The sequence below is a fragment of the Ursus americanus genome, chromosome 25, assembly GCF_024610735.1.
Source record: "Ursus americanus isolate L20-20 chromosome 25, mUrsAme1.1.p, whole genome shotgun sequence".
NCBI lineage: Eukaryota > Metazoa > Chordata > Mammalia > Carnivora > Ursidae > Ursus > Ursus americanus.
In genome coordinates this window covers 35,879,814-35,900,927 of record NC_142151.1, presented here as the reverse complement: position 1 = coordinate 35,900,927, position 21,114 = coordinate 35,879,814, and the positions used below count along the sequence as shown (strand labels likewise).

General features: G+C 37.0%; 1 protein-coding gene across 3 annotated transcripts in view; it reads left to right on the top strand.

Moving 5' to 3' along the window:
- ADAMTS20 (ADAM metallopeptidase with thrombospondin type 1 motif 20) overlaps positions 1–21,114 on the top strand; it is a 176,838-nt gene that overhangs the window by 65,893 nt on the left and 89,831 nt on the right. For 2 of the 3 annotated variants that reach the window (XM_087855784.1, XM_045801246.2), the window contains exons 8-14: positions 10,053–10,158; positions 11,987–12,133; positions 14,198–14,339; positions 15,940–16,044; positions 18,580–18,725; positions 19,870–20,051; positions 20,147–20,283. In XM_087855784.1, coding sequence (XP_087711910.1) covers positions 10,053–10,158; positions 11,987–12,133; positions 14,198–14,339; positions 15,940–16,044; positions 18,580–18,725; positions 19,870–20,051; positions 20,147–20,283 — 965 coding nt within the window. Of the gene's footprint in view, positions 1–10,052; positions 10,159–10,324; positions 10,458–11,986; positions 12,134–14,197; positions 14,340–15,939; positions 16,045–18,579; positions 18,726–19,869; positions 20,052–20,146; positions 20,284–21,114 lie in introns of all 3 variants that reach the window. The other variant, XM_087855783.1, reaches the window with a different exon arrangement.

Below are 21,114 nucleotides of genomic sequence, written 5' to 3'. Positions count from 1 at the left end.
TTTATCTTTTATTCACAAATCAACGTGATACATTAAAAAATATTGAGCTGTCTGTACATCTCTGGAAAAAAATCCCACTTGTGGTAAATGATCCTTTTTAATATATTGTTAAATTTGGTTTATTAATATTCTGTTGAGGAATTTTCCATCTATATTCATCAGGGATATTGGCCTGTAATTTCTTGTGTGTGTGTGTTTGTGTGTGTGTGTGTGTGTGTGTGTGTGTGTGTGTGTGTGTGTCTTTGGTTTTGGTATTAGGGTAATTCTGGTCTCATAGAATGTACTTGGAAATGTTCCTCCTCCTTCAATTTGTTCAGAGTAGTTTGATAAAGGATAGGTATTAACTTTAAATTATTTGATAAATTGCACCTGTGAAGCCATCTGGTCCTGGACTTCTGTTTGGGAGTTTTTTGATTACTGATTTTAGTCACTAGTAATTGGTCTGCTCAAATTCTATTTCTTCCTGATTCAGGCTTGGTGGGTTTTTCCCTAGGGATTTATACCTTTCATGTACGTTATCCGGCATATCTTGTGGTAGTCTCTTCAAGTCTTTGGTGATCTGTGGTATTGGTTGTAACCTCTCTTGAATTTCTGATTGAGTCCTCTTTTTCTTGACGAGTTTGGCTGAAGGTTTATGAAATTTGTCTTTTCAAAGAACCAGCTCTTGGTTTCATTAGCCTTTCCTATTTTTGTCTCTATTTCATTTATTTGCACTCTGATTTTTATTTTCTACCTTATAAGTTTGGGCTTTGTTCTCTGGTTTTTTTAGGTATAAGATTGGGTAGTTTTACTTTTTTTCCTATTTCATAAGGTGATAGTCCTGGCCTGTATTGCTATGAACTTCCGTTTTAGAACTGCTTTTGCTGTGTCCCAAAGAATTTGGGCCATTGTGTTTTCATTTTTCTCCGTGTATTTTTTTATTTCCATTTTGATTTCTTTGGCCCATTGGTTGTTTAGTAGTGTGTTGATTAGCCTCCACATTTTTGTGTTTTTTCCCCAGGTTTTTTCCTTGTAATTTAGTTTGGTTGTTCATATCATTGTGGTGAGAAAAGATGCTTGATATGATTTCAGTCTCCCTAAATTCCTTAAGGCTTGTTTTGTGGCTTAGCATATGACATCTCTTGCAGAATGTGGCATGTGCACTTGAAAAGAATGTGTATTCTGGTTTTGGGTGTAATGTTCTGTGTGTATCTGTTAAGTCCTTCCGTTCTAATGTGCCATTGAAAGCCGCCGTTCATTGGTTTTCTCTCTGAATGATCTAGCCATTGATGTAAGTAGTGTGTTAAAGTCTCCTACAATTAATTAATTACTGTCAGTTTCTCCCTCTAGGTCTGTTAATATTTGCATTGTGTATTTAGGTGTTCCCATGTTGGGTGCACAGATATTTACAAATATTATATCCTTTTAGATCGACCCTTTATCATTATGTAATACTCTTCTTTGTCTTTTGTTACTCTTTGTTTTATTTAAATTCAGTAGTCAATTTGTAGTATATCATTAGTTTCAGATGTAGTTCTCAATAATTTATCAGTTGCATATACACATCCAGTGCGCATCACATCATGTGCCCTCCTTAACGCCCATCCCCCACCCAACTCCCCGCCAACAACCCTCAGTTTGTTTCCCATACTTAAGCATCTCTCATGGTTTTTCTCCCTCTCTGATGACTTTCCATTCAGTTAGTTTTTGTTTTAAAGTCTGTTTTGTCTCATAAGTATCGCTACCCTAGCTTTCTTCCCCCCACTTCCAATTGCATGGAATAGATTTTTACATCTCTTCGCTTTCAGTCTGTATGTGTCCTTAGGTCCGGATTGTCTTTTGTAGGCAGCAAGTAGGTTTTACTTGTTATTCATTCAGTCACCTGATGTCTTTGGAGCACTTACTCCATTTACATTTAAGGTAATTATTGATAGGTATATGCTTACTGCCATTTTGTTATCTTTTTTTTGGTTGTTTGGTAGTTCTTCTCTGTTCCTTTCTTCCTCTCTTCACTTGTGATTTGATGACTTTCAGTGTTACGCTTGGATTCCTTTCTCTTTTGTGTGTGTATTATCTATTACAGGTTTTGATTTGTGGTTACTACGAGTTTTATATATAACACCCTATGTATATAGCAGTATTTTAAGTTAGTTGCTTAAATTCAAGGACATTCTTTTTTTTTTTTTTTTTAATATTTTACTTATTTATTTGACAGAGAGAGACAGCCAGCGAGAGGGAACACAAGTAGGGCGAGTGGGAGAGGAAGAAGCGGCTCCTAGTGGAGTAGCCTGATGTGGGGCTCGATCCCAGAGCACCGGGATCACGCCCTGAGCTGAAGGCAGACGCTTAACGACTGTGCCACCCAGGTGCCCCAAATTCAAGGACATTCTAAACTCCATTTTATTCCCTCATACTCCATGCTTTATGTATTTGATGTCATGTTATTTTAATCTTTTATTTTTTGTATCTCTTAACTATAAAGTTGATTTTACTGCTTTCATCTTTTAACCTTCAGAATAACTTTCTAAGTGATTGCTCTACTACTTTGTTTGTAAGACCAGTTTAGTGGTGATAAACTTTTTTTGTTCTGGGAAACTCTTTATCTCTCCTTCAATTCTAAATGATAACCTTGTTTGGTATAAGGTATTATTGGTTGTAGGTTTTTTTTTCCTTTCATCACTTCGAATATATCATGCTATTACCTGCTGGACTGAACAAAGTTTTTGCAGAAACATCAGCTGTTAATTTAATGGGTGTCCCCTTGTACGTTAACTAGTTTTTCTTTTGCTGTTCTTTAACTTTACACATTTTCATTATTATGTGTTTGGGTGTAGACTTCTTTGGTTCATCTTGTTTGAGGCTATGTGCTTCATGGACCTGGATGTGTTTCCTTCCTCAGGTTAGGGAAGTTTTCTGCTATTTCTTCAAATAAGTTTTCTAACCCTTTCTCTTATGTTAGTACACTTGATGTTGTCTTAGAGGCCCCTTAACCTATCCTCAGTTTTTAAGTTCTGTTTTCTTTTGCTGTTCAGCTTGGATGATTTCCACTACCCTGTCTTCCAGATTGCTGATTCATTCTTCATCCGCTAATATGTTGATTCCCTTTACTGTATTTTTCATTTCAGTTATTCTTCCATTTTGACTGGTTCCTTTTTATATTTTTATCTCTTGGTTGAAGTTCTGAGTTCATCTTTTCTGAAGTCTGATGACCATTACTTTGAGCTCTTTATCTGGTAGATTGCTTATCTCCATTTCATTTGGTTCTTTTTCTGAGGTTTTTATCTTGTTCTCTTGCTCGAAAAATTTTTCTGTCTCGTCATTTTGTCTGATTTTCTGTGTTTGTGTATTAGGTAGGTCAGCTACATCTATTGGTGTTAAAGGTATTGTCCTTTTGTAGAAGGCAGCCTGTGCATCCCAGAAGTGTAGTCCCCCCTGTCACTAGAGCTAGGTGCTCTAGTGGTGTCCTTTGTGTGAAGTGCATGCACCCTACTGTTTAGTCCACAACTGCTGTGGGTGTACCAGTGGGTGAGGCTGGCCTGTAGCCTGATGGTTATAATGCCTGGCTATCCCTGCTGTGGGCACACTAGCGTGGGCTGTGGGCTGGCCTCTGGTATGGCTGGCTGATAGGCCCGATTGCTGTTGTGTGCTAGTCAGTATGATTAGAACCCAGTGTGGTTGGTTCCAGCTGTTGTAGGTGTGCTGTTGGACAGGGCTGGCATCCTACACTGGCATGGGGGTCGCTTTGGAAGATCACTGGACCTACAAGGCTGCCCACTGGGTGTGGTGGGGTGGGAGCCACTGTGGAAGAGTACTTGTCAGCGTGAGTGTGTTAGGTCCACAGTGGAATGTGGGGGAGAGTGTGTGTGTGGTACAGGTGTTGCTAGCAAGGTATATGGAGAGTGTCAGAACTGGTGCCTGCCAGCATCAGGCTAACTAGGCTGAAGGAGGGCTAGGAAATATTGCCCACCAAAGCTTGTGTTCCTGGAGAAAGTTCCTACAGATTCCTTCCCCTTTGGCACATGCCCTAGAGTTAGTAAACAAATCTCCTTCATGTATGGCCCAGGTGCTTTTCAAATTGCTGCCTCTGTGTTGGGTCTTAGAGTGAGTGAGTGAGATTGCGTGTGGGTCCTTTAAGAGCAGAAGTCCTGCTGATTTTCAAAGCCAGACAAGGAGGCTCATCTTCCTGGTGTCTATCTCCAAGGTGGGAGGGAGTGCCTCACGTGTTGCTTGAAACCCTCACTCTTCAAGGAGGAACCCTGTACCTGGGATATTCCTCCTGCTTGTGGGCTGCCTTCCTAGGAATTTGGTTCCCGGTAAGCCTGTATCGGTGCCCCTCCTACCCGTCTCAATGTGGCTCGCTCTTCATAACTTTAGCTTTGAAATTGCTGTTCCAGTAGTCTTTAGGTTGTTCTTAGGGAGTTCCTCTGTATGCAGCGGCAGCCTTGATGTGTCTGTGGGAGGGAATGAGCTCAGGGTCTTCCTACTCCTTCGTTCCCCCTTGCCCAGGCATGTGCTTTCTTTTCTTAAATGGTTTTATTTTTGCAGACATGGATACGAGTATTTACTTAAAACAGTAAATTCATTTTATAGATTTTCTAATGCTACGCCAATCTTGATGAGGATTTTTTTTTTTTTTAAACACAGATTCTGTTCCATGGGTGTATTTTTCAGGAGTGAAATGACCTTTTATCATATTTGTCTAAATTTGATACGAGGTTTTATTCACCTTACAGAACTGGTCAGAGTATACCACTATTTTTATTCTCTGGAAAATTTATGTAATATTTTAAATCTATATCTTGAAAGCTTAGGTGATCCCACCTAGTGAACCATCTGTTTCATGGGTTTTTTTGTTTGTTTTGTACGTTTTTTGGGAAAATTTTTTAACTATATAATTTCTCCAGTGGTAATCAGACTATGATTTTATCTTCTTGAACGTATTTTTTTTTTTTTTAAGATTTTATTTGTTTGACACAGTGAGAGCAAGCAAGGGGAGGGGCAGGCAGAGGAAGAAGCAGGCTCACTGCTGAGCTAGGAGCCCAACATGGGGCTCAATCCCAGGATGCTGGGATCATGACTTGAGCTGAAGGCAGACACTTAACTGACTGAGCCACCCAGGCGCCCCATCTCAAATGTATTTTAAAAAGTACTACTTACTGTATATTTCATTATTAGTAATAAAACTTATTAGCTTAAATTTTCATAACATTTTTCCTTTATTTTTTATTGAAGTATAGTTAATGTTATGTTCATTTCAGGTGTATAACATACTGATTTGACAATTCTATACATTACTCAGTGTTCATCACAATAAGTGTAGTCACTGTCACCTTAAGATATTATTACAGTATTATTGACTATATTCCCTATGCAGTGTACTTACCGTCTCTGTGACTTATTTTGTAACTGGAAGTTTGTACCTCTTAATCCCTCTTCATCTGTTTCACCCATCCCCTCATCTGCCTCCCTTCTGGCAACTTCCAGTTCTCTGTACTGAAGAGTATATTGTTTTTCAGAGTCCACATATTAGTGAAATCCTATCATATTTCTCTCTGACTTAGCATAATACATTCTAGGTCCATCCATATTGTTGCAAATAATGCTGCAGTAAACATAGGGGTATGTATATCTTTTTGGATTAGTGTTTTTGTTTTCTTTGGGTAAATACCCAGTAACGGAAATTACTAGGTCATACTGTATTTCTCTTAATTTTTGGAGGACCCTCCATATTGTTTTTCACAGCGGTAGTACCAGTTTACCTTTCCACTAACAGTGCATGAGTGTTCCCTTTTCTTCACATTCTTGCCGACTCCTGTTATTTCTTGTCTTTTTGATACCAGCCATTTTGACTGAGGTGTGAGGTGATATTGCATTATGGTTTTGATTTGCATTTCCCTGATGGTTAGTGGTGTTGAGCATATTTTCATGTGTCTGTTGGCCATCTGTATGTCTTCTTTGGAAAAATGTCTATTCAGGTCCTCTGCCCATTTGTTAATTGGATTGTTTTTTGTGTTAAGTTCTTTATATATTACTTGATATTAATCCCTGTTGGATATATCATTTGCAAATATCTTATTCAGTTGGTTGTCTTTTCATTTTGCTAATGGAGTCCTTTGCTGTGCAGAAGTTTTTTATTTTGGTGTAAGTCCCAATAGTTTAGTTTTGCTTTTGTTTCCCTTGCCTCAGGAAACCTGTCCATATGTCCATAAACCCGTTGCTAAGGCTGATACCTAAGAGATGATTGCCTGTGATTTCATTTAGGAGTCTTATGGTTTGAAATCTCACATTTAGGTCTTTAATCCATTTTGAATTTATTTTTGTGTATGGTGTAAGGACGTGGTCCAGTTTCATTCTTTCCATGTAGCTTTCCCGTTTTGTTAGCACCATTTACTGAAGAGACCATCTCTTCCCCATTTATATTCTTGCCTCCTTATAGATTGCCCATAAGAGTGTGGGTTTAGGGGGCGCCTGGGTGGCGCAGTCATTAAGCGTCTGCCTTCAGCTCAGGGCGTGATCCCAGCGTTCTGGGTTCGAGCCCCGCATCGGGCTCCTCTGCTAGGAGCCTGCTTCTTCCTCTCCCACTCCCCGTGCTTGTGTTCCCTCTCTCGCTGGCTGTCTCTCTCTCTGTCAAATAAATAAATAAATAAAATCTTTAAAAAAAAAAAAGTGTGGGTTTATTTCTGGGCTCTCTATCCTGTTCTATTGATTTGTCTGTGGTTTTTTGTTTTTGTTTCTTTGTGTTTGTGTGTGTGTGTGTCAGTGCCATACTCTTTTGATTACTCTAGTTTTGTAGTGTAGCTTGAAATCTGGGATTATGAAATCTCCAGCTTTATTCTTCCTTCCCTGAAAGCATTTTTTAGGGGGGGCAGGGCAGATGGAGAGAGATAATCTTAGCAGGCTCCATGCCCAGAGAAGAGCCCAACATGGGGCTTGATCTCACAACCCTGAGATCATAACCTGAGCCAGAATGAAAGTCGGGTGCTTAACTGACTGAGCCACCTAGGTGCCCCATCTCTCTTGTCTTTTTGCTGACAGTTATTCTAACAGGTGTAGAGTGTGGTTTTGATTTACATTTCCCTGATGATTAGTGATATTGAGCATTTTCCCCCCTATATTTGTTGACCATTTGTAGGTCTTCTTTCGAGATTTGTATCCTTAATAATATTGACTTGTCTATTAATATGTAATGCTAATGAATAATTAAACTTTTTGAAGTTAGACGCTTAACAGACTGAGCCACCCAGGCACCCCTGAAATCATTCATTAAGGTAATGATAATAATAGCTGACCTGAGTGCTTACTATATATCTTAAACTATTATAAGGTTTTATGTGATTTAACTCATTTAACCTTCGCAGCAAACCTATGAAGTAAGAACAACTTTCAGTTCATAGATGAGAATAAATAATTTGCCCAAGGCTGCACAACTTGTATTAACACAAGTATTAGTATTTTATATTCTCTTCCAAAATCTATGAAAAAAAATCACAGATATCTTGCTATATATGTTATCTTTTGTAGATATCATTGTCCCAGTCTCTGAGCCCTTTTTGCAAAGTATGTTGAAAAATGGTTTTCATTCTTTAAAATGGCTAGATTGGGTGACTCTGTGCAGTTCCTTGAACTTCCAAACACAGGGAACCTGTAACAGATTTGGGCCCATACTACTATATTCTTTGACCAGCCATTTTTATAGAACCCAATATCAGCTCGAGTGAATTTAGGCACAAACCATCAGTTAGCTTCCTGGTGCCATAATGTTATGTATTCACTTTGACTTGTTGTTGTTGCCTGTTTATGGGCATATTTGAGTTGGGTCTTTAACCGTATACAATGCATATTTCCCTGGATCTGTTACATGATTAAAACGTTTAGCTTGGAATATATTCATCTTAAAGCATGAAACGTAAAGTTTGGGTGATAATAGTCTTTTGAAATATCTACGTAGTCCTGGGGCCCCTGGGTGGCTCAGTTGTTAAGCATCTGCCTTCGGCTCAGGTCATGATCCCAGGGTCCTGGGATCGAGCCCTGCATCAGGCTCCCTGCTCAGAGGGACGCCTGCTTCTCCCTCTCCCACTCCCCCTGCTTGTGTTCCCTCTCTTTCTGTCTCTTTGTCAAATAAATAAATAAAATCTTAAAAAAAAAAATCTACATAGTCCTGAAAATGAATGTATGGAAATTGAGCCATTTAACAGATTGAAAATACTAAAGAAGGCACGGAAATAGCAAGATATTCAATAAAAATGTGTTTAGTTTTAACTTCTAAAGGAGAAATATAAAATTGACCAAAATTGACTAAAAAAAATTACACATACAAGTAGGAAGTCATACTTTAGGAAAACAATTCTTTCATATTTGTGACAGAAGATTTTTAAATAATATTATTTTTTTCCCTTGCTCATTTTTGGCTTTAATTGTAACTAAGAAAATGCTTTTGGGAGGACCTTTGCCCAAGCCATCCCTTTAACTGTGGGTTCAGAAAGAGATCGAATACTTTTTTGTTTATTAAAATAAAAGTGTTGGTGATTGAACTTGTTAGTCTGAACTTTTTCCAGCATTTTTAGATTCCTCAGTTCAACGTTTTTTAAAGCACAACAAAAACATTCTCATTGTTAGGAAATTTACCTTAATGCTAGGAAAATGTCCATGCTTTTCAGCTTTATGAAAAGAATACAGAGGAGTATAGAGCTAAAGCACAGTAGTTAATACAGGTTTACTCTATATTGAGAAATTTCCAAATGCAAAAACTTTCCAGTAAGCAACTGGTTATATATGAAAAATTCTGCTTTTTTATGAAAGGAATTGTCCTAGGAGAGCAGATAATTTACAAGAAAATACTGAAGGATAATAGTGGCAAAAAGTGTGCCATTAAGGTAAATAAATGCAAACTGAGTTGATGGACTATAGATTGTTGTAAGGAACATTTTCAATTTCTTATTCTGGATTATTTTAAAGGACTCTATCAGCTGTAATTTTTGTCTTTGCTTTCCAGTCAGTTCATACTATATCTTTCAGCAGCACATTGGCACTGAATGATATTCTTTATATTAAAAACTGAATAGATCTTAATAGGATACATATTCTAAAATATTTAAAAAAATTATTGGGTGCCTTTAATATGTCAATCTTTTTATTCAACATATATTAGATGCCAGGTGCTAATCTATGCACTTAACATATAATCACTCAATTATAGGTACATAATTGTATACTGCCTCAAAACTTTAAATATTAAAGTAAATTCATTAATTTATAGTGTTCTGTGCTATTTTCTATATTCTGTTACCAATTTAAACATTCATTGCCTTTTCTAGTATCCACACTAATGTTGCCTAAAATTTCATCCTTCCTGTAACAAATACTTCCCCCCCCTTCCTTTTTTTAAACAATTATTCACCCCATATTTTGGGTTATTTTCATCAGTAAAAGAATCTAGGAATTGGTAAAAAGATTTCAATTGCAGATAAATCCTTCTGTTCTTTTTTTCCTTCACCTTATAAAATATTTGTGATACTAACAGCCAACTCTGCATCCCTTTCTAAGTAGTAATGCCAATAGTAAATGCATTAAAATTTAGTTCTTTATAGATGTGGCTCATATATACAATGGAATATTACTCGGCCATCAGAGGATGAATACCCACCATTTGCATCAACATGGATGGAACTGGAGGGGATTATTCTGAAATAAGTCAAGCGGAGAAAGACAATATCATATGGTTTCACTTATATGTGGAACATAAGGAATAGCATGGAGAACCATAGGGGAAGGGAGGGAAATCTGAAGGGGGAGAAATCAGAGAGGGAGACGAGCCATGAGAGACTATGGACTCCAGGAAACAAACTGAGGGTTGCAGAGGGGAGGGGGTAACAGGGTGATGGGTATTAAGGTGGGCACATGTCGTGATGAGCACTGGGTGTTATACACAACTAGTGAATCGTTGAACACTACATTGAAAACTGATGCTGTACTATATGGTAGGTAACTGAACATAATAAAAAAAATTTAAAAAAATTAAGTTCTTTATGATTTGATGTTTCCCCATTTTGAAATACAAACATGAAATTTTTCAGGCTTAGCAGAATTAGGTACCCTGTGTGATCCTTTACGGAGCTGCTCTATTAGTGAAGAAAATGGACTCAGTGCTGCCTTTACCATAGCCCATGAGCTTGGGCATGTGTAAGTACCTTCTACCTCAGGAGTGTGCTTTCTATTAATCATTGCACAGAATGCCTGAAATTCCATCTTCAATTGAGTAATTAGCAGCTTTATGTCTTTAAAAATACTGTTAGTGTAATTTTCATCCCTGAAATGCTAACTCTGGCTCTTTTGTGATCTATGTTAGGTCAGACAGGCTGCACAGATCAACAGACTAAGCAAAGAACTAGAACTTGGGAATTCTTTTATTTCATTTACTGTATTGGATTACATGACAAGCACTTCTGGCCTCTGTCCCTTGTTATCCCATACATGACCAGGTACTGTCCTCTTCCATCTTATGGGAGGGCCTGCCGGGGCTTCTGGTTCTGGGGAACTCCCGGTAATATTTGTAATATACCAACTCACTTGTTGCTCTTATAGCTCAGAGCCCCAGCAGAGAATGTGGCATGTGGGAATTTCTTAATCATTAAAAGATTTTTTTAAAGTTATTTCTCCAGCTTCATACATGTTGTTCTTTGGTTTCGGTTTTGTTTTTTTGTAAAAATCAGGGGTTCTATCTGTTCCTGCATTATTAAAAATTCTACTGGGGTTCTACGCTCTAAGAATAGAGGCCATAATTCCCTGTGATAGCCTCAGAGCTTCCATGGAAAGTCAGAAACCCCTACAAACTCATCCTCTGAAAGGGATTCCACATGTGTACCCTCAGCACTCCTGGGATTTCTTGTTGATATGCTAATAAGGAATTGGGGCTAGAGTTGCCTCTTTTAGTTTGACTACATTTTCTTTTCCTGGTCATGCCTTACATCATTAGAGTAATCAGCAGGAATAGTTTCAAGTGGAAATCATTTTTTTTTTAAATTAGTGCATCTTCAGTTCCCTTTTAGCGTGGTTATGTTTCATGATTGTCAGCAAGGTGCACACTCAAATTATTGAAATGGGGATAGGATCATGAGCTTACCTCAGGGCTGTAGTTGCCTTGCAACAACATCTGGAAAGCACTATTAGCTTGTTTCCAAGGCTACTAACTAATGGAAAACTGTTCTTGCAGAGACTACCATCTTAGCCATTTATTTTCTTCCTGAAAAACTCTTTAGGTGTCTTTAGAATATGGGTAAGTAGTTTAATTAAAAGACTGATTTTTAAGTACAAATCTCAGCAGGCAAAGAGCTGAGCTAGGTGGTTTCAGTGTTCCTTCTAAATGCAAGTTCATACTTAGGTCCTCAAAAGAATGCATAGGCTCTGTTGCTGGCCAGCTAATTATTTAATATCATTGCTCTTAGGAAGATTTGGTTGCCCTTTAGGAACATTTTTGCTATTCCAGTTCTATCAATAATCACGTACTGAGTATAGACCAGAAACAATACTTAGGCTGTTTCATATAAAACAGATGGATACTATAGAATGATAAGGAATTAGGGATTAAAGAAGTTTTGATACTGTAGTAAGAGTCAGTGATCTGCAAACTAATGTGGTATCACTTTTATGTAACCTTCCTACACACATCTCTTAGGATATGCATGCTGAAACCTGCAAGTATTTATGTGAATGCTGTATCCATATCGTGATGAGGTGAGCCAGAGTCCACATATTTTGATTGTTTGGACTCACATGCCAAATCAGCAGGCTGTGCTACTGATCAAAGTTATAATCTACTGTTTCTCAGATCATGTGCTTCTAAACATGAGGATAACCTTGGTTTTATAATATTTTATGGGCGAGATCAAGAGTATAAATTTCGACGTGATTGGACTTACCTATATTTTACCTTATAAGGAGAAGAGATCTGTTACTAATGTTATATTCATATTTTCATATTCTTTTTTTAAGTGTTTATTTTTATTTTTAGATTTAATGTTCCACATGATGATAGTTTTAAATGTAAAGAAACTGGAATTAAACATCAATATCACGTAATGGCTCCAACTTTAAATTACCACACAAGTCCTTGGACCTGGTCAAAATGTAGTCAGAAATATATCACTGAATTCCTAGAGTAAGTCTGAAATTATATTACTTTAGTTAAATAAGGAAACATTTATTAGACTATAGAATTTGAAATTTGTATGTTCTTTTAAAGTGGTTCAACTTCTGTTTAGTTTTTCTGTTTAAATTTAAGTGTACTTTGTACAATGCATTTTTATTTTTATTTTTTATTTTTTTAAAGATTTTATTTATTTATGTGACAGAGAGACAGCCAGTGAGAGAGGGAACACAGCAGGGGGAGTGGGAGAGGAAGAAGCAGGCTCCTAGTGGAGGAGCCTGATGTGGGACTCGATCCCGGTACGCCAGGATCACGCCCTGAGCCGAAGGCAGACGCTTTAACGACTGCGCTACCCAGGCGCCCCTGTACAATGTATTTTTAAAAACGAGGAAAGAGTTGTATATACATGTTTCACTCCTAAAATACTTTGGCGGGGGAGAGGGGGCAGGTCAGACCTAACTATCGTGTTTTTGTTTTTTGTTTTTTTGTTTGTTTGGTTGGTTTTTTTTTACAGTTTAGGTGCTCTAATTAGGATTACTCCTTTTCGAGGGGAGCCCTGAGATTCACAGCTTCCTTGTGTATATTTGCATTTTTTTCAGAAGCTACTGGGTAATATTTTGAGAGGAGTTTGAGTAGCTCATGTTTGAGGTGCCTTTGAAGGACGGACAATAGCTAAAGTCAAACTATACACTTTCCAAATAGCGCTGTATAGCCAGAGAGATGTGGAGTCTGTATGTTTACATATTCTTTTGGAGGATTTTCCTAGGTCTGAAGAAAGGAGGCAGATCCAGATTTTCTTGCCTCGTCTCTTCATCTCTCACCAGGTTTCTTTACTTCCCACTTTTATTCAAATGGTATTTCTATCATAGTTACTGAAAGTTGCCAAAAGGCAAGGCCAAACTCTTTCCAGGGATTTTTTTTTTGGTATAAATGCGATATTTATTTCTTATACATATTATAATCACCAATCTATGCAGTTTCTGGTTACCTCTCTTTATGAGAATTGTGGGAGTAAATGAAACCATGCTTTGGAATATATGTTCATAAATATATCCTCAAATTATCAGTGATTATTTATCCTTGTATGGGGAGTTGATTTAAAAGGATAATACACAGTTGCTGATCTCTACGTGATTGCATATAGCTTTGTTCAACAGCTGAGATATTAACAATATCAGCGGATGTATTTATTTTTGAAAGGGGTTAATGGGACTCTCTCCAATGGGAATTTTTTTAAAATGTATGTTCTTTTTTTTTAGGTTTATATGTTCAGTTTTGGACAAAACTTAATATCTTTGTAGCCAGTAAAAATTTCTAAATTTTTAAATTATGACAATGGAACAAACACTTTCTACTTTTTTGGAACAAATTGTTTTTTAACCCAATTGGAATAGTTGAACATTTTCAGTTTCTTGTACACTAGATACTGCATTACAAACTAGGAGTAATAAACACAAGTTTCCCCTGCTATTTACCACTTTTATAAGTCCTTCGTACATATCCTCTCATAGAAACTTGCAAGGTGAACAGTATCACTGTTAATACAGATGAGGAGACTCAGGCTCAGGGAAGTTAATTTGTCCACAGCCACGCATCCTGGGAAGTGGTAGAACCAAAATGCAAACTCTACCTCTTTAAAGTGGAGACAGCATGACGCTTACTGAAATTCCTTTGTTTTGTTGTTTAGAACTATTACTGTACTTCCTCAAATGATTTGAAAACTTTTTTTCACATCTTGACAATTTGGGCACTAAATATAAGGCATTACTGTTGGGCAACAAAGTAGATCAAAAGTGTAGAGTGATTATATGAATAGGTTTCACAAATTATATCCTGATGAATTTGTTATTGTTCTTTTTAAGAATTGTATCTTCAAAGCAGTTGTGGGGCTCAAATGAGAGCAAACACCTTAAAAATCCTTTGTGAATTGTGAGGTTTTCTTCCTGACTTTTATATGAGCTGGTTTTTAAATTATGAAAAAATACTGATACTCTTTGAAACTGTAGAATATAGTAAATGTGATAAAGAATCTTATGCATCCACATATATTCAGAATATTTTCTGTCATTGGTACAGTACTGGTCATGGGGAATGCCTTCTTGACAAACCAAATGGAAGGATATATGATCTGTCTTCACAACTTCCTGGATTAATGTATGATGTAAACAAGCAATGTGAACTTATGTTTGGTCCTGGATCGCAAGTATGTCCCTACTTGGTAAGAAAAAATTCTGTCCTTTTTTTTTTTTTCTTTTTTGAAAAATATAAAGTTACGATTAGAAGATACTTCAAAACTGTACGTTTATTCTCTTGAACAGAAGGTGAACTAAATGTATCCTAGAAGTTTGTAAGTCTTAGAGAGATTTGCTGTTTGCCAGAAAGGCGTTAAAAAAAGGGAAACTAGGGGCGCCTGGGTGGCACAGTGGTTAAGCGTCTGCCTTCGGCTCAGGGCGTGATCCCGGCGTTATGGGATCGAGCCCCACATCAGGCTCCTCCGCTATGAGCCTGCTTCTTCCTCTCCCACTCCCCCTGCTTGTGTTCCCTCTCTCGCTGGCTGTCTCTATCTCTGTCAAATAAATAAATAAAATCTTTAAAAAAAAAAAAAAAACTAAAATTTATTATTTATTATATGCCATGTACTATGTTAGGTACTTAAAAATTGTCATTAACCCTCACAAAATCCTATGTGAAGTATTACCATTTAAAAAATAGACACCGAGAGCTTATTGAAAATTAAAAGCATTCAAATATTTATGTTCAAAATACTATTTTTTTGGGTGGGGGAGAAAATTTAAGTGTCTTGATAATGAGTTATATTAAAAGCTCCAGGAACCTAATAGACTACATTTTAATTTACATAGATTTGAATCCATAGAAAGGAAATTTAGGCCCTGTTGTTATCACTAAACTTTTATTTTATAACTTTGAGGATTTTTCATAGGTTAGATACACTCCTAGGTCATGAGGATCGTTGAAACAGGAATGCAGCCTCATTCACTCATTGAAATATGTATCCCCAGGGTTCAGGATCTGCCACAAACTGGGGGTCACAAACTAAATGCTTGTTGAATGAATGAATAAAAGTAATAAAACAGTGCAGGGATCGGCAAGGAATATTCCACATAATAATATTGTTTTTTAAATCTTATAATAAAAAATGTTACTAAGCTTTTAAATATCCACTACGGAGGAGGGAAGATTTAACTTAATTCTTTTGCTGCAGATACATTTCTTTTTTACCTGACTTATACACTAAATAAACTTTGAATTTAAATTCAGAAAAAGAAGAGAATTATCTTGGGTATAGCTCCTGTGAACCTCTGTGGATTTTGTTTCTTGTGAAAACTTGAGAACCCTTTGTTCAAAAGTTGAAAGTATGCATTATATTCACAAAGTAGGAAACCAGTATACATTATACAGTATTTCTATGCACATTATTCATACATTCTATCATCGTATCAAAAGAGGCTTTTGGAAACTCCTTGTGAATAACATTTAACAACAAAAAGTCCTTTAGAAAAATGTCTTGCAAAGAGAAAAATGTCTCCCATAATTTTAAATATTTCCACTCTAATTTTTCTCTCCCCATTGTTCAATGTATGATGAAAATCTAAAAGTTCTTCAAAACTAAACATTGCCATTTTATGTGTTTAGAGGTAAATTGATGACAAGAATTTCAAGATTTTTTTGCTGATGATTTCTAGCTCTGACCATGAAACCATGAAATACGTAAGATCAATGTATAAACCAATGCATTGCACTAAATTGATCAGGTGGTTCTAGTGTTCTTTTACTCTTGCCTTTTTGTTTCTCTGCAGAAGCAATGCAGACGTCTCTGGTGCACTAGTGCAGAAGGAGTTCACAAGGGCTGTCGCACTCAGCACATGCCACTGGCAGATGGGACGAACTGTGGTCCTGGGATGGTAGGTTTTCTGGAAGGGTGAGTCTTGTATCAGGAGATTATCCAAGGATGTGATTGCTCTGCATTTCAACACTCTTCATTGTTCGTCAACTTTTACTGCAGTGAATCAATGTTGCCATGTTGATTTAATATAGTACACAGTCAAGTGAATTAAATTTTTAATTTTACCCTTGTTTTTTTTTCAAAATCTAGCAAATGAATGTTATAGTTATATGGGTAACAACATAGATATCTAAGTATATTATAGACTTGTTAACAGTGAGTATAGACATAAAGGTCCTAATATTTCAGCAATTTCCCCAAATTCAAGGGTGTTACCATTGTATACATTTTCTCCCATAAAATTCAATTAAGTATAATTGAAATTTTTAAGTGGCTTCTTCAGATATTTATTGGTTGTAAATGTCTTAAAATATATTCGTAAAATTGCCTAAACATCCTACATTTTTACCATTCTAACATCAGCATGAACTAATCTAAATCTGCAAATATGATGCTGAGTGATAGGGTTTGCCATGATAAACATGTAAGGATGAAGTCAGGTTGTACTTGGTGCTTCAGAATGAAGGCAAGTTCCTTTGGCCTTGGTAACCAGTGTTGTCTGCACTGAATAAGTTTTAGTCTGTTCACGCCTTCTCTGAGCTACCTCAGCACAAACAGAGCACTTGCTTGGTTGTTGGGTTGGCTAGTGCTGCCTCTTTGGTTAACTTCACATTGGGTACAAGTAGAAACTTGAGATAGGTTCACCAGCTGACCTTGTGCTTTACCAGCTGTTGCTTATTGAAATGTTTGTACCAGCTACTGCCCTTGTCTCTGATGCCTTCCATCAAAAGGTGTGTGTTTTCCATGAATATAGCTTGCATCATGAATGAATTGAATATTTAAGTTGTATTTGGGACTTCAACAATGTTTGCAGTAGCCAAAGTACTCTGAAATGGTGGAACATTATTTTAGGACCAAAATTCTAGTGGACTTCTTCAGTTCATAGTTTGGAGCTAGAACTGAATTTTAATGTTTGATCTTTAATATCTGTATCATTTTAAACTTTCGCAGGCAATGTATGAAAGTTCCAGTTGCTCTGCATTTCTTGCCAATTTTTGATATTGTCAATCTTTTAACAGAATAATAGCCATTTTAGGTGCAAAATGGAATATCATTGTGGTTTTCGTTTGTGTTATCCTGATCACGTCAATCTTGAGCATCTTTTCATTTACTCACTAGCCATTTGAATAATTCACCAATGAGGTGGTTTGAAGGGCTTGGATTTTTTGGAATTCAAGGTAAATGTGTTGAGATACGGGGACCTACTTTAAATCCTATGTAGATTAAAAGCAGAAATGGCATTTGGGGTAAAAACATGTGAATCATGATAGATATAAATTCCTTTTTTTAAAAAAATTAATTGAAAATAGTGAGCTCCTACGCGTTAGCCATTTTCAGTATTCAATGGGCCTTCTATTCAAGAGAAATTTTAAATAAATGTCCTATATTTTACCTTAACACTCTTTTAGTCTCTTTATCTTGTGACTATGTTACATGTAAGACTATCTTTTAAATACTTAAAAGTGGTAGTAAATCCACTTGCATGAAAATATGGTGGAACTCACCTGACAATGACTTAATGTACATGGTTGTACAATATAACATTCTATCTTTTTCATTCTTGGATTTATCAGAAATAGTGCTCAAGGATTATTTGAAATGTTTCTGGAGATGAAAACAAATATAAGCCAACTTTAACTTTGATAAGCATGAAATTACTGTCAAAATCCAATAACGTTTCTAAATGCTTTCAATTTCTGTACTCCTTGCAGTGACTAGTTCATAGACTGGCAATAGTGCATGGACCACTTTTTTGTTAGCTTTGATCTAGAGGAGACTGGAACAGTGATGATGTAGGAGAGATGGGAGAATTGTTGCAGTGCTGTTTTGAGCAGTGAGGGGTTGGGATTAAGTGCACAGGTAGAGGGATTGACTTTCCCTAGGATCCTGGATTTTTCACACACACTAACAGGTGGGGAGGCTGAGTACTGAGCCCAGGTGCTGTTAGGTGGGTAAAAGGAGTACTAGGAGACTGTGAGCAGATTCTTCTGTACATTTCCATTTTCTTGATGAAAGTAAGAAAGTGATCATTGAGACTTTGGATGCGATGAAGTAAAAAGTTAGGTACAAGAGTGGGAGAGTGATCTATATCTTTGCATAGAAAACCAGAACCACAGATGTATATCGTATCATTCACTTAAAATTCCATGTTACTATACTTTCCCCATACAGCAGGTCTTCCCTCTGCCAATGAGACTCAAAATCTCAAAGGCAAGGGAAATTTCCTATTCTTTCTTCATTCCACAGATCTTTTTACAGTTACTTAGCAGATATTCAGAAAATATTTATGAGCGTCAAATGTAATCACATTTCTGAATTAATATTGTGCTTTCATTTGTATACATTTTCTTTATTGATATTTACGCTTTTATAATTACTGATATTCTCATTGGGTGCATATGAATAATTGTGTTTGTGTTTTTGTTTTTTAAAGCATTGCCACCATGGGCTGTGTGTAAACAAAGAACTGGAAGCACGTCCTGTAGATGGTGAATGGGGACCATGGGGACCATACAGCTCTTGTTCAAGAACATGTGGAGGTGGAATCAAGAGCACAACTAGGCTCTGTAATCGCCCCGAGTATGTCTTTTTTATGTCACTGTAAATTAAGATTATCTCAAGGCACCAGAAAGTAAACATCAGTTTCATTCACTTCTAAACTGGAGGTCAGTCTGTAAGTCTCTGAGATTTAGAAAACTTCCGGAATACTTTAAGCCATATTCCCTTATCTCGGTAGATTCAAACCTTTAAAAAAAAATAAAATAACTCGCTTAATCTTTACAATATGAATGGAGATTTAGTGTAAAGTTGAGAAAGTTGTAAAAATGACAGTACTCTAATGGCATTTTTACATTTACTGTATTTCCACTGAAGTTCCTGGCTTCTTTAAAGGTGTCTTGGCTCTTCTGCATAAAATACATATTTTCATTACCCGTTTTTTTTTTACTGTCTTATGTAGTTTGACATGTTGTATTTTCTTTCTCTGCTTCTCCTGTTATAGATGCATCAGTGTTTTTAGCTGGAATACATTCTGAAGCATATTTTCCCCCTCATCGAAATATTTAAAAGAATATAGAGATTCCATAAAGATTTATAAATGTGTTTGTTATATAAATTAGTAAGCAATAAAGAATTTTTAAGGCATAGATAGGACACACTCTGAAATGATGTAGTTCGTTTGAATTTCAGAATATCTTAATTATGCCAGAAGTCTTTATATTTAAAAAATGCTGACAAAAAGAGTTCTTATTTTCCAGCATAAGTTGAAATAAAGAGATGGATGGATATAGATTAATACCACGAAACTCTTTGAAGTGAGTGATAAGTAGTATATACACAACGAAGATGCCTATATATTTCTTCAACATGGTATCGTCTTTATCATCTGTGGCTCACTGGGTCTTTTTGTACCCCCTCCCCCCGCAAAATGAACAAACCCTACATTTTAAACAAATTCCCATCAGTTCCCTGTGAGTTCACCAAGTCACGAATAAGTTATCATTGCTGCCCTCCAGGCCACAGTATCCACCTGAAGATGAGTATTTTTACAGTTTATTAGCCATTGAACTGCTGAAGAACCATGTAACGTACTTCTGTTAAACAAAAAGTGTGAGTGGGGCATAGGTGGTTTTCCAGATCCTGGGACAGAATGGAACAGTTTTAGAAGGAAATGGCAGAAAGAATATTGTACTGATGTGCTTTAAAATGTAATGACTTTGACTAGGCCAAGAAACGGAGGCAAGTACTGTGTGGGCCGCAGGATGAAATTTCGATCATGTAATACTGATTCATGTCCAAAAGGCAAGCAAGACTTTCGAGAGAAGCAGTGCTCTGATTTTGATGGTAAACATTTCAACATCAATGGTCTTTCCCCTAATGTGAGGTGGCTTCCAAAATACAGTGGGAGTAAGTAGTTAGAATATTTTTTGATGTAAAAAATTTCTTAAGACCTAGGACCTAGCTGTCATATCGTACACCCCAAATTTAACTTTTTCTTACAGTTGCCATAAAAGATCGCTGTAAACTGTATTGTCGGGTTGCTGGAACCACTAACTTCTACCAGTTGAAGGATAGGGTTGCTGACGGCACTCCTTGTGGCACCGAAACTAATGACGTCTGTGTTCAAGGCCTCTGCCGGGTAAGTGAACTTAACGTTTAACGTGACTGTCAGAATAGTCTTCTTTTTCTCTAACCAAATATTTCTTCTGTTACCTCAGAATACTTTCTTGTGAATTCCAGCGCAGCACCCTTTAGTGCTATCACCCTATCTTGAGGAGTGTGGTCAGAAGCCTTTGTTACTTAGGCAGCTCTCTGTCATCAAGAGTGACTCATTCAACATTAAGAAAAGTTTAATGATTTTGTTTTGCGTATGGTACTCAAGAACAAAACCAGTCATGAGAATTGGCTTCTTAAAAAGATGGAAAATACTAGCACACAGGGTTGTAGAGTCCTTTGGCTATTTCAAATGTGACCTTCCCTGGTGACCCCTCCTCGTTGATCACTGGTGTTATTCCCCTCTCCCTCTTTTCCTTTTTTTTTTTTTTTTAAACATCTATTTATTTTAGAGGGGGGCAGGTGGAGGGAGTGGGAGAGAGAAACCTAAGCAGATGCCATGTGGAACCGAATGTGGGGCTCGATCTCATAACTGTGAGATCATGACCTGAGCTGAAACCTAGAGTCAGGCACTTAACTTGGCTGCGCCACCCAGGCAGCCCTCGCCCCTCCCTCTTTTCATCCTTGTCTTTTACTTCCTGGGTATATTCAACAGACATTCACTGAGTACCTACTAAATGTTGGATACTGTTCTAGCCACCTGGATGAAAGACGGCAACAGAGCCATAAACTCCAAGGTGATCACAGATTTGTGGGGAGATAGAACAATCCAAATGCAGGACTATGGGGTCATCAGCAAGGTGGCAGAAGGATATTGAGGCAGGAGTGTTTTGTGGGGAAGTGTGTAAATATTCAG